Source organism: Bufo bufo, chromosome 5 (assembly GCF_905171765.1).
Source record: "Bufo bufo chromosome 5, aBufBuf1.1, whole genome shotgun sequence".
Taxonomy (NCBI): Eukaryota; Metazoa; Chordata; class Amphibia; order Anura; family Bufonidae; genus Bufo; species Bufo bufo.
Genome location: NC_053393.1, coordinates 215,951,546 through 215,965,427, shown reverse-complemented (window position 1 = coordinate 215,965,427; position 13,882 = coordinate 215,951,546). Strand labels below are relative to the sequence as shown.

At 43.0% G+C, this 13,882-nt stretch overlaps 2 protein-coding genes across 2 annotated transcripts in view; both read right to left on the bottom strand.

Annotated features, from left to right (window-relative positions):
• CNTNAP2 (contactin associated protein 2) overlaps positions 1 to 13,882 on the bottom strand; it is a 2,268,074-nt gene that overhangs the window by 648,602 nt on the left and 1,605,590 nt on the right. Inside the window, exon 12 of the mRNA XM_040431924.1 lies at positions 13,270 to 13,389. Within this exon, the coding sequence (XP_040287858.1) occupies positions 13,270 to 13,389 (120 nt within the window). The remainder of the gene's footprint in view (positions 1 to 13,269; positions 13,390 to 13,882) is intronic.
• LOC121001043 (carboxymethylenebutenolidase homolog) overlaps positions 1 to 13,882 on the bottom strand; it is a 921,426-nt gene that overhangs the window by 713,079 nt on the left and 194,465 nt on the right. The gene's annotated exons all lie outside the window — the stretch shown is intronic.

Here is a 13,882-nt window from a genome sequence, read left to right as displayed (position 1 = left end):
TTTTCACAAACAAATATGGAGTGCTAAACAGCTAAATGAGTATCTTCTGTATGCTGGACTGCAGCTAAAATAAATATTTTTTCTTCTAATGTTTAGTCTTATAATTTAATTCATGATGACCTTTCCTTGTTGTAAAAAATGTCCTCTTCTTCAACGTCAGATCAAATATGTCAGGGACAAAATATTCCAAATTATTCCCAGTCACAGTCACTTCTGATATGCATGGCTAATAGCTTAATTGTCTTCATACCTATTCTGCTTTGAACATCTTACTAGCACAGGATGACCTACATGGTGCCTGTAAATGCTTTGTATTAGAGTAATGGGCACAAGAATGTAACTCCAGATGTTTTACTGCACACACTGAAGAAAAATTTATACAGAATAGAGCAAATAAATAATTCTAAAGCAATTACATTGGTGCTTGATTTTGTCTTCTTATTTTCCACTTTAAATTATATTTAGAGGCACCTTGAGCCATCAGAAAATAGAACAATAAAACATTCATATGGCTTATTGTAGAGCATCAAAAATAAAGTGAAAAAATAAAATAAATTCAGAGACAATAGAATTATATGGATCGTACATGGTGACCTTTTAGCGACCATGCTTGAAAGGCCCTAACAACCAGACACTTTTTATTGATTTTGTGCACTTGGTGGTCTAACGACTCTAACTCTTTTATTTCTTGGGGCACCAAAATTATTTTGCAGCATTTTTTGGTGACATTTAAGGCTGTTTATTAACATCTGCATTAGAGAAATACATATTTTTGGTATTTTTATTAGAGGTAAGCTGATTAAAAAGTAAAATAAAAATATCATTTTTCTAGTTCTAGCTCATGGAGGACACATACTATATCATTCATTGTTATTTTTCAGTTTTCCACTAAAACAGGGGCTTTCCTAGGAACGCCAGTTATGCAGGGAAAAAACTCTTATCCCATTGACTGGTAGAACTGCTAATCCCGGGAGGATTGGGGGGGCTCTCAGATTACAGAATTGCAAAATCCAATTGAGGTAACAGCAGTGACAATACCTCTAATCACTACCTAAAACACATTTAGGTATATAGACTGAATTTGTCCCGCTAAATTGCAGGGACAGGAGCTTTAAACCCATGACATGGGTTTAAAGCTGAGAATCATGCAGTGTATATATACATGTTAAGAGGTTAATTTACAGAGGTATCTCCAGTCAAAAATGAGATCAACATTTCTTAATCCATATGTGTAGTAACTGAATGATCTTTTTGCTTCAATATTTGATCTGCCTAGTTATTGTGTTTCTTTTACTAACAGGAATATGGCTATTTGTGGCCCTTTCTGCAAAATTGACAAGAGGAAACACAGCAATATTGGTTGGCATCTGTTAATTACTGTAAGTTGTCAATACATTTTTACTTGGCAGTTTTGTTAAAGTGGAAACAAGTGGAAACAAAATTGAACCTTTGGCCTGTTCCTACTTCTGATGTACAAATATATGGGCATATAATATTTTTGGTGCATTGGAGCTATTTAACATGCTCATATGTTATACCCTTTAGTGTCAAAAATATTCAAGTCAGCTTTAATTTTCAAAAGGTAGCACAATCTGTTACAAAATAAACCCTTCAAAAACATTTCTTGAAAGGCTTTTCAACTGTTTCTTTGAATCTCCCTATAATTTGTAGCCATGCCCATTTGTTTACAAAAATGTTGTAATTATTAAGTTTTTACTATCCAGGGCAGGATGAAACATTTCTTGGTAGGAATCTTCATTAATGACAATGATCACTAGTAGTGTTGGGCGAGCATGCTTGGCCGAACACCAGTTCCGCTCCAGCATCACTATGCTTGGCACATTGCGGTGTCGAACACCGCATGTACTCTAGTGATGGGCGGCAGGAGCTATATTCGAATTTGCGATATTTCACGAATATTTTATAGAATATTTGTCATATATTTGCTAATTTTGAGAATTATTTTATTGAATGCGATAAATCAGCAATTTAAAAATCGTGTAATGTGAATTCGTAACGCGAAATACAGGTGTGGGTCACTTTGGCTACATTTTTCAAGCTGCTAGAAGTTTCATGAGTTTCTCCTGAGACTGGAAAAAATGGTTGGCATGGCAGAACATTAGAATAGCTTTATATGCAGATAGAGTCAAATGGTCCAATATATTTGTGATTGTGCTAATCATCAGTGATTAGAATATTTTTTCAAATTAAGTGCAACTTCACATTTTAGCAGGTCTGACTAGAGATTACTGATTAGTGCAGTATTGTTGTGAACTTGACATTGCTTCTTTCTCATTGGCCCACAAGCAAGAAGCAGAGAGGAATCATGTGTTCAGATCTTCGATATAACGAATATATAGCACTATATTCTAAATATTCGTGAATTCTCGAAGTGGCGATATTTGCGATAAAAATTCGCTATTCGAATATTTATTCTCAACACTAGCGTGCTCGAGCGCAATGCTCGAGTCTCCTCCCCGCACGTTTGTTGGCTGCTATGCAGCCAATAAACGTGCAGGTAAGTACTGCCATTCATGTTGGCTACTGGCATTACAGTGATTGGCTGGCCGTAACGCGTCATCGGGTGCTATATAGCACCCAATGACACGTGTTCGGCTCAGTTTTAGTCAGGGAGAGCTGTGCTGAAGAAGGGACAGATAGTGTAGGGAGTGAAATAATAATATTTTATTGAAAAAACTTGTTAGAGACCCAAAAGTCCTTTTAAAGACTATTGTTGTATCTGGCAGCAATATAATTATTAGCGCAACCTGCGCTAAATTGCGTGGAATTGTTAGAGAGACCCAAAAGTCATTTTAAGGACTATTGTATCTGACAGCAATATATATTTTTTGCGCAACCTGCGCGAAATAGCTTGCAATTGTTTGGCTGCTGCAGACAGCGACATTATCTGCGCTACATCTCCTGTGTAACATGTGCGCAGCCTAAAAATATCTGTGACATCCAGTGTACTTTTTCCGTAGATGGTGTCCGCTGCAGACAGTTACATTACGTGCGCTACATCTCTTGTATAAAGTTAGCCCATCCTAAATATCTGTGACATTAATTCAGTGTCATTTTTAATTAGCCGCTGGTGACAGTGACATTACTTGCGCATTACCTCCTGTATAACGTTTGCACATCCTAAATAACAGTGACATTAATTCAGTGTAATTTTTTATTAGCCGCTAGTGACAGCGACATTACTTGCACTATACCTCCTGTATAGCGTTTGCGTGTCCTAAATATCAGTGACACTAATTCAGTGTAATTTTTTATTAGCCTCTGGTGACAGCGACATTACTTGTGCTATACCTCCTGTATAACGTTTGCACATCCTAAATATCAGTGACATTAATTCAGTGTAATTTTTATTAGCCACTGGTGACAGCGACATTACTTGCCATATACCTCCTGTAGAAAGTTTTTGCATCCTAAAATTATCTGTGACATTCAGTGTACTTTATCTGTGCTACATCTCCTGTTTAACGTGTGCACATCCTAAAAATATCTGTAACATTCTTGTGCTTTATTTACGCATACACTTACAAAACCTGCACTACTGTACGTGTGACATACTTGCAAGCATATATACCATTTAATATGCGCAAGGCGAGCAGTAAGGGACAGGGAAGTGGCCGTGCTGCTGATTGTGCACGCAGAGGCCGTGGCCCTGGGTGCGGTAAAAACTGTGCCTGCTGCCAGAGCACAAGAAACACACTCATCCACGATACCTAGCTTCATGTCCCAGTTTGCAGGACGGCGCAGGACACCACTCTCGAAGTCAGACCAGTGCGACCAGGTGGTTGGTTGGATTGCAGCAGATAATGCTTCCAGTCGGTTAAGCACCATCCTGTCTTCCACAAAGTCCAGTCTCAGTAGCCAAGAGTCTGGTCAACAGAATCCTCACCCTGATACTCCTTCCTCCCACCAGCTCTTTTCATTGCCATTTCTTGATTTGGGCCTCTTGACAAGCCCACTTGAAGAGGGACATTAGGAGATATTGTGCCCAAACTTTACATTATCAACAGTCACAAGAAGATGCCGGTGGGGAACGGCAATTAGTGTTTCACAAGGTAGATAATGTTGATGAGACATGGTTGCCAATAAGTTAATGGCAATTAGTGTCTCAAGAGGTTGATGATGAGGATGAGACACAGTTGTCAATAACTGAGGTTGTTGTTAGGTCAACAAGTCAGGAGGATAAACAGAGTGACGAAGTGGAAGAGGAGGTGGTGGACGATGTAGTCACTGACCCAACCTGGGAAGGTGGCAAGCTGAGTGAGGACAGCAGTACACAGGGGGAGGGATCCGCAGCACCGCAACAGGCTGGAAGAGGCAGTGGGGTGGCAAAAGTGAGAAGGCGGGCCACGCCAAACAAGCCCGCAATTGTTTCCCGGAGCACTCCCTTGCGGCAATCTCCCTTGACAAGGGGTAGGTGTTCCACAGTTCCGCAGTCTGGCGATTTTTGGAGGAAAGCGCGGACAATGAAAGAATTGGTATTTACAACCTGTGCCGTATCAAAATGAGCAGGGGCATGAACACTAGCAACCTCACCACCATCAGCATGATCCACCACATGGCATCAAAGCACCCTAATAGGTGGGCCGAATGCCTGGGTCCACAATCAGTGTCTGCAGGTTACACCACTGCCTCCTCTTCCCCTGTGTTACATGCTGGCCAATCCCCTGTCCAAGATGCAGGCCTGGATGCCTCCCGCCATGCACCTGGACCTTCGCAAGAACTATCAGCTAGCACATCCAATTCTGTATCCCAGTGCAGCATACAGGTGTCTATGCCCCAGGCCTTTGAACGAAAGCGCAAATACCCAGCCACCCAGCCACAGGCCATAGCACTAAATGCGCAATTTTCCTAATTGCTGTTTCTGGAAATGTTGCCATTTAGGCTTGTGGACACTGAGGCTTTCCGCAGCCTGATGGCGGTGGCCGTCCCGCATTTCTCTGTCCCCAGCCGCCAATATTTTTCACAGTGTGCAGTCCCAGCCTTACACTAGCATGTGTCCCGTAACATCACCCGTGACCTGACCAATGCAGTTATTAGGAAGGTCCACTTAACGCCTGACACATGGACAAGTGCTTTTGGCCATGGACGCTACATTTCCCTGACAGCACACTGGGTGAACGTTGTGGAGGCCGGGAGCGAGTCGTACCCTGGAATGGCACAGGCGCTACCGACATCAAGGATTGCGGGCCCTACTTCCATCGGGGTTTCGGCCACCACCTACGTTAGCGGCTCCAACACCCCCTTCTCCTCCTCCGCCTCCGTCTCCACTTCCACCTCTGAATTATCATCTTGCAGCACCAGTCAGACATTAGTCAGTAGCTGGAAGCACTGAAGTGGGGAAGCAGCAACAGGCCGTGCTTAAACTGATCTGCTTAGCTGACAAACAGCACACCGCAGTAGAGCTGTTGCAGGGGATAAGAGACCAGACTGAGCTGCGGCTCTCGCCACTCAGCCTACAACCAGGCATGGTTGTGTCTGATAATGGCCGTAACTTGGTGGCGGCTTTGGAGCTCGGCAAGCCCATGTGTTCAACCTAGTGGTTTAGTGGTTTCTCAAAACTTACCCCAATTTGCCTGAGCTACTGGTGAAGATGCGCCACATGTGTGCACATTTATGCAAGTCATCGACAGCTTCCGCTGGTCTGGCAATGCTGCAGAAGCGCTTGCAAATGTCAGCTCACCGACTGTTGTGCGACATGAGCACGCGCTGGAATTCGACGTTCCACATGTTGGCCAGGCTTTGTGAACAGCAGAGGGCAGTAGTCGAATACTAGCTGCAACATGGTCGTCTCCTTTCCAGTCAGCTTCCACTCTTCACAAGTGATGAGTGGGCATTGATGTCGGACCTCTGTGAGGTTTTACGCAACTTTGAGGAATCAACACAGACGGTGAGCGGCTATAACGCTATTATCAGAGTAACCATCCCACTTCTGTGTATACTCACACGCTCGCTGCTCACAATTAAGGCGGATGTTTTACATGTGGAAGAGGTGGAAATAGGGGAAGACAGTACACAGGGTGATAGCCAGACCACCCTCAGTTCGTCGTCTCAGCGCAAATTGGATGATGATAATAAGGAGGAAGAGGAGCAGAAGACGGTTGTCTCTTCTACAGAGGGTAGTACCCATGGAAGTTTAATTCCATCTGTTCAGCGGATGAGCGAAGATGATGAGGAGATTGAGAGTCATCCTCCTGATGAGGACAGCGAAGTCTTGTCTGTTGGGACTCTGGCACACATGGCTGACTATATGTTAGGCTGCCTTTCCGTGACCCTCGCGTTGTACACATTTTGGACAACACCGATTACTGGTTGTTCACCTTTCTCGACCCCCGCTACAAAGAGAACTTCTCATCTCTCATTCCACTGGTGGATGGAAGAGCAAAATGGTGCAATACCAGAAGGTCCTTGTGGAAAAATTGTTCCAAATATTTCCAGCTGACAACACTGGCAGCAGAGTACGTAGTTTCTTGGGCAACTGAGGAGGGGAGATGAGGGGAACACATAGCAGTTCCAACAGAGGCAGGGCAACACTCTCCAATGCCTGGGACAGTTTTATGACACCCCTCCAGCACCTTGAACCTGATGCGCAGCCTAGTGTCACAAGGAGGGAAAAATGGTGAAGGAGTACGTAGCGTCCTCAGTGATACCTCTGTGCCTTACAACTATTGGGTGTCAAGCTGGATAGGGCTGAGCGAACCCGAACTGTAAAGATCGGGTTCGTACCGAACTTCGCGGTGTTCGGCACCCGAACATTTCAGTAAAAGTTCGGGTTCGCTGTTCGGGTAATATTAATATACCATCGGATCGGAGTAGCAGTAGCGTCCTGGCTGCCATAGTAACCGATCGGAGCCCCAGCGGTTAAACTGGGACTCCGATCGTAACTGCCGCTTCACTGCCACCAATGATGGGGGGGGGAGTGGGGAGGCCGCACTTGACACCAATCATTTTAATACTGAGGAGGGAGGGGGGTCTGGCCCCCTGCTGCCTGGCAGCACCTGATCTCTCACAGGGGGCTGTGATCCGCACAATTAACCCCTCAGGTGTGGCGCCTGAGGGGTTAATTGTGCGGATCACAGCCCACTGTAAGAGATCAGGTGCTGCCAGGCAGCAGGGGGCCGTTATGTCCACAGTTCTCAGTATATTCTAACTTGAAGCGTCCCCATCACCATGGGAACACCTCTATGTTAGAATATACCATCGGATTTGAGTTAGATCGTGAACACTCAGATCCGACAGTATATTCTAACACAGAGGCGTTCCCATGGTGATGGGGACGCTTCAAGTTAGAATATACTAAGAACTGTGTACATAACTGCCCCCTGCTGCCTGACAGCACCTGATCTCTTACAGGGGGCTGTGATCCACACAATGAACCCCTCAGGTGCCGCACCTGAGGGGTTCATTGTGCTGATCTCAGCCCCCTGTAAGAGATCGGGTGCTGCCAGGCAGCAGGGGCCAGACCCCCCTCCCTCCCCAGCATTAAAATCATTGGTGGTCAGTGCGGCCCCCCTCCCTCCCCAGTATTAAAATCATTGGTGGCCAGTGCGGCTCCCCCCCTCCCTCCCCAGTATTAAAATCATTGGTGGCCCGGCCGGCCACCATGTTATAACGGAAAATAATAAAGTGAAGTTCGGGTCCCCATTGACTTCAATGGGGTTCGGGTCCAAGTTCGGATCAAGTTCGGGTCCCGAACCCAAACTTTTTTTTAAAGTTCGGCCGAACTCCCCGAACCCGAACATCTAGGTGTTCGCTCAACTCTAAAGCTGGACACATGGCACGAACTGGCGAACTACGCCTTGGAGGTGCTGGCCTGCCCCGCCACCAGCGTTTTGTCAGAGCATGTATTTAGTTCTGCTGGGGGCATAATAACTGATAAGCGCATCCGCCCATTAACTGAAAATGCTGACCGGTTAAAAATGAACAAGGCCTGGATTGCCCCTGACTTCTCTACTCCACCAGAGGAAAGCGACTGAACATAAAGGCATTCTAAATGTGGCTTTTATGATGTATTGAATACACTGTATTCCCATGCACCCCTTCCACCATTAAAAAGGGTATATGGTTCAATCTTCCTTTTCTGGTCCTCCTCCTCCATCATATCAACATGCTTATTAGGCTGCCCTTGCTCCTAATGTTTTAGAGGGTCAGCTCAGCAGCAGGCCCTCACCCGTAATGTTTTTGAGGGTCACCAGCAGGCCCTCGCCCATAATGTTTTAGAGGGTCACCAGCAGGCCCTTGCCCATAATGTTTTTGAGGGTCACCAGCAGACCCTTGCCCATAATGTTTTTGAGGGTCACCAGCAGGCCCCTGTCCATAATGTTTTAGAGGGTCATCAGCAGGCCCTTTTTCCTAATGTTTTAGAGGGTCACCAGCAGGGCCTTGCTCCTAATGTTTTTGAGGGTCACTAGCAGTCCCTCGCCCATAATGTTTTAGAGGGTCACCAGCAGGCCCTTGTTCATAATGTTTTTGAGGGTCACCATCAGGCCCTAGCCACTGATGTTTTAGATGGTCAGATCAGCAGCAGGCCCTCACCCCTAATGTTCTAGATGGTCAGCTCAGCAGCAGACCATCATCCCTAATGTTTTAGATGGTCATATCAGCAGCAGGCCCTCGCCCCAAATTTTTTAGATGGTCAGATCAGTAGGCCCTTGCTCCAATAGTTTTTGAGGGTCACCAGCAAGCCATCAATCATAATTTTTCAAGGGTGTGTATGATGCCCTCCTTTATGTGTAATAAAGGGTGTATTGGAGTGCCAGTTCCTTGTAACTTTGGGCAGCCCTTTAACTTAGTGCATAGGCTTTATGGGTGTAGGAGTTCAACTACCTGAACAATTGTACCACAATGTGAATGAGGCCCTCCTTTATGTGATATACAGGTTGCATCAGTGTGGCTCTTCCTTGTAATTTTTGGCAGCATTTGCACTTTATATTTAAGAAAATATATAGGAAAGAATGTTTCCTAACAATTTTTCCTCTAAAATCGATTTTATCTTTGGTTTGGTGCGTATTATTGTCAGTCTGTAAAAGTGGCATACTACTCGGACAACATCGCTCCCAGCAGCGACCTAGGAGTCCAAGATGCATCCAAGCATCCTCCCCATGCTGTTCCCGAACCATTTCAGTGGTATTTCCATCAATTTCTGACCTTTTTCTGTGAACCAGACACCCTCCCCTCTTCAGAGCAGGGGGTGCCTGGTTTAATATTCGGGTTCTCCCATTGACTTCTACTCGAGCACCCAAACAGTGCGAACACCCGAGCATTTTGGTGCTCGACCAACACTAGTCACTAGCATTACCAAAAAGACAAAGTAGAAAATGAAGTATAGAATAGTTTTTCATTAGATTTTGGCTGTCCTTTCAGTGTTGGCTTTTATTGAACTAGGCAGCTCAAGACTGATTTCTTGCAAAATTGAAAAATATTTATTTTTGTTATGGAAAAGGGAGGTTTTCAGTGTCAGCTAATAGATTTTGGAGAAACTCACAGTTAAATGGAATCTGTGTGTCATGTTCTCCACACATTATGTCTGTCATTGCTCTGCTATCTGTACTCCCTCGCTTTAATATAGCACCAAGTTAACTTCATTATTTCAGTACTGAGATCTATGGCTATTTAACACTTAGAGGATTGGCAATTTTTCATTTTTGCATTTTTGTTTTTCACTTCCTGCATTCCAAGAGCCATTACCTTTTTATTTATCTGTTCACTTAGCCATATGAGGGCTAGTTTTTTGTGGTATAAGGTTACTTTCTAAGAGTACCTTTTAATATTACATTTGATATAGTGGGAAGCTGCAAATAAATTCAAAATCGGGTGGAATTGGAAAACAAATGCAATTCCGCCAAAGTTTTATGAATTTTGTTTGCATAGCGTTCCCTATGTGGCAAAATTGACTTGTTACCTTCATTTTCTAGATCAGTTTGATTACGTTACCACATTTGTATCGTTTTTCATTTGTTTTAAAACTGAAAAAATAAAAACTTTGTAAAAAATGATTTTTTTCTTCTTATTGCCATACACTGCGTGCAGAATTATTAGGCAAATGAGTATTTTGACCACATCATCCTCTTTATGCATGTTGTCTTACTCCAAGCTGTATAGGCTCGAAAGCCTACTACCAATTAAGCATATTAGGTGATGTGCATCTCTGTAATGAGAAGGGGTGTGGTCTAATGACATCAACACCCTATATTAGGTGTGCATAATTATTAGGCAACTTCCTTTCCTTTGGCAAAATGGGTCAAAAGAAGGACTTGACAGGCTCAGAAAAGTCAAAAATAGTGAGATATCTTGCAGAGGGATGCAGCACTCTTAAAATTGCAAAGCTTCTGAAGCGTGATCATCGAACAATCAAGCGTTTCATTCAAAATAGTCAACGGGGTCGCAAGAAGCGTGTGGAAAAACCAAGGCGCAAAATAACTGCCCATGAACTGAGAAAAGTCAAGCGTGCAGCTGCCAAGATGCCACTTGCCACCAGTTTGGCCATATTTCAGAGCTGCAACATCACTGGAGTGCCCAAAAGCACAAGGTGTGCAATACTCACAGACATGGCCAAGGTAAGAAAGGCTGAAAGACGACCACCACTGAACAAGACACACAAGCTGAAACGTCAAGACTGGGCCAAGAAATATCTCAAGACTGATTTTTCTAAGGTTTTATGGACTGATGAAATGAGAGTGAGTCTTGATGGGCCAGATGGATGGGCCCGTGGCTGGATTGGTAAAGGGCAGAGAGCTCCAGTCCGACTCAGACGCCAGCAAGGTGGAGGTGGAGTACTGGTTTGGGCTGGTATCATCAAAGATGAGCTTGTGGGGCCTTTTCGGGTTGAGGATGGAGTCAAGCTAAACTCCCAGTCCTACTGCCAGTTTCTGGAAGACACCTTCTTCAAGTAGTGGTACAGGAAGAAGTCTGCATCCTTCAAGAAAAACATGATTTTCATGCAGGACAATGCTCCATCACACGCGTCCAAGTACTCCACAGCGTGGCTGGCAAGAAAGGGTATAAAAGAAGAAAATCTAATGCCATGGCCTCCTTGTTCACCTGATCTGAACCCCATTGAGAACCTGTGGTCTATCATCAAATGTGAGATTTACAAGGAGGGAAAACAGTACACCTCTCCGAACAGTGTCTGGGAGGCTGTGGTTGCTGCTGCACGCAATGTTGATGGTGAACAGATCAAAACACTGACAGAATCCATGGATGGCAGGCTTTTGAGTGTCCTTGCAAAGAAAGGTGGCTATATTGGTCACTGATTTGTTTTTGTTTTGTTTTTAAATGTCAGAAATGTATATTTGTGAATGTTGAGATGTTATATTGGTTTCACTGGAAAAAATAAATAATTGAAATGGGTATATATTTGTTTTTTGTTAAGTTACCTAATAATTATGCACAGTAATAGTCACCTGCACACACAGATATCCCCCTAAAATAGCTAAAACTAAAAACAAACTAAAAACTACTTCCAAAAATATTCAGCTTTGATATTAATGAGTTTTTTGGGTTCATTGAGAACATGGTTGTTGTTCAATAATAAAATTAATCCTCAAAAATACAACTTGCCTAATAATTCAGCACTCCCTGTATTCTAACCTCTATAACTTTCTTAGATTAATGTCTATTGATCTGTATGAGGGCATTTTATACTTTTCAATTATACCATTTTGGAGTGTGTGTGACTTTTTGATCAAAGTAAAGTGGCAAAAAAAGCGACTGGCCATTTTGAACTTTTTTTCCCGGTATGATACATATTTTTTTATTTTAATAGTACTGGTATTATTTGATGTGGTGATGGCTAGTTTCATTTTTGGGAAAGTGGGTGATTTGACTGCATAATAAATACTTTTTTATTTTTTTATATTTTTAAAAACTTTGAGGGTCATTTACGAACATACAAAAAAGTGGCGAATATCTGGCACAGATTCTTCCACATGCCATGTATGCAGCATAAGCTGCGATTTCTTCCCCACTCACGCCAGGTCTAAAAAATAGGGCATGGTGTGGGAGGGGAAGGGTGTCAGGCCTGTCTCATTCATCATTTTCTATGCTTGGTTTAGGCATAGAAAATGGTCTAAATGTAGAATCGGCAGTGGATACACTGAAGTTATGTAGAGGCCGGTGCCTCTACATAATTTTGGCCATCCAGTGCCATTGCAGGGTCTTGCTAAGACTGGCGTCTAAGACGTCCATCTTAATCAATGTGCCCCTTTGATTTTTACCCTAGGTGACTATAACAATCAATCATTAGATTGCCAATTATATTCTGTGATTAATAATTATCCATCATAGAACATACCATGCATTGTATTCCAATACAGTGCTTCCACCTGCAGGCCTCTATTAGAATATTTTAGGGATTGGTATTGGAGCCTCAAACAGGCTCCGAACTATCAATGTAACATAACAGATTCCTGGATCTCAGCTGAAGGAGGCTGTTATGGGCGTAAGTGCGCGTGGTTCACACATCTTCACCGCTTAGATGCTGTGGTCATATTTGACCATGACATCTGAGGGGTTTAATGTCTGCAATCAGCCTTATGGATAATTGTAGACATTAACCCTAGTCCTCTGCTGTTTAAAACAGCAAAAACCCAGTGGCTATGACGTTGCAGCACTCATGAGCGTGCACCATCTTTAAAGTGACGACTTCTGTCATACATGTATGGTGAAGGTTATCAAAAGGTTAAGCACCCTGCTCCTGACATAATCAAGATGTTTTGTCAATTGCTATAGTGTTAAAACTGATTTAGATTGTCCTGGATTTTGCACCTTCCCTTTGGACTTTGTTTGCTTAGATTATTGTATTGCATGAACTCAAAAATTTGACCTTATCTGCTTGGATTATTGTACTACTTGAATTCTACCTGTTCTGACCTTATCTGCTTTGACAATTTTATTGCATGAGCTCTGCCAGTCATGATCTTTTGCTTGATTAGCTAAATGAACCGTCTTCTCAGTTTGTTACCATGAACTGGTTTCTACTTATGTTGACCATTGCCTGTGGATTCACAACCAACGCTGACTTCTATCTGTGGCAACCTCATTTTACTATGTCTAAATTTAGTAGACTTCAGCAATCTGATATTGTATATTGTTGGTAACTGCTTATTGATTAAATGTTAAAATGACCAGTTATCTACAAGGTGGCTGACTAAATGTCAATGTCTTTGAGCCAAAGGAAATGAAGAGTCTCACTTCCTGTTTGCCAATAGTTTACAGAAAACAATAAATATTAAGTTTTTTTTTTTTTTTTACCTGTCATATTGCAGTAAACTCTCATTGGTCCTTGTGGACCACTGCCATCTGGATCAATCCAGTAGAAGTCTGATGTATTGCCCAAGTGTCTGTATACTTCACAAGAGAGTTCATACATGGCTGAAACAAAAAAAGGGTTGATAAATTAAGTGATACAACTTTTGCTGATATAATCTAGCTGAAACCTAAAAACATGAATAAAACAAAGAGATTGTTAAGCACTTTAAAGAACTTTCAATGAACTATAACAAAAAATGCAGAATTTTTAACCCTTTGCCGACTGCCCAATTAAAATTTAGGATGGCAGCCAGGCATTAAAAAATGGCACCCAAAGTAATGATTGTTGCCGACTTTTAACCATTTAACCATATAGATGCCATGGTCAAATGTGACCACGGCATCTGGATGCCCTAAAACCCTGAAGTGCGCACTTCCAGATGTGCTCCTGCTCCCCACAGCAGAAATCGGGGGAGCTGGAACATATATGTGGCAGCCTCTGTCCTCCTGTGTGTATCAAAAAGACATACATATCTAAAAATGGTATCAATGAAAGTACAGATTGCCCCGCAAAAAATTAGCCCTCACACAGCTCCATACACATAACTACAAAAAA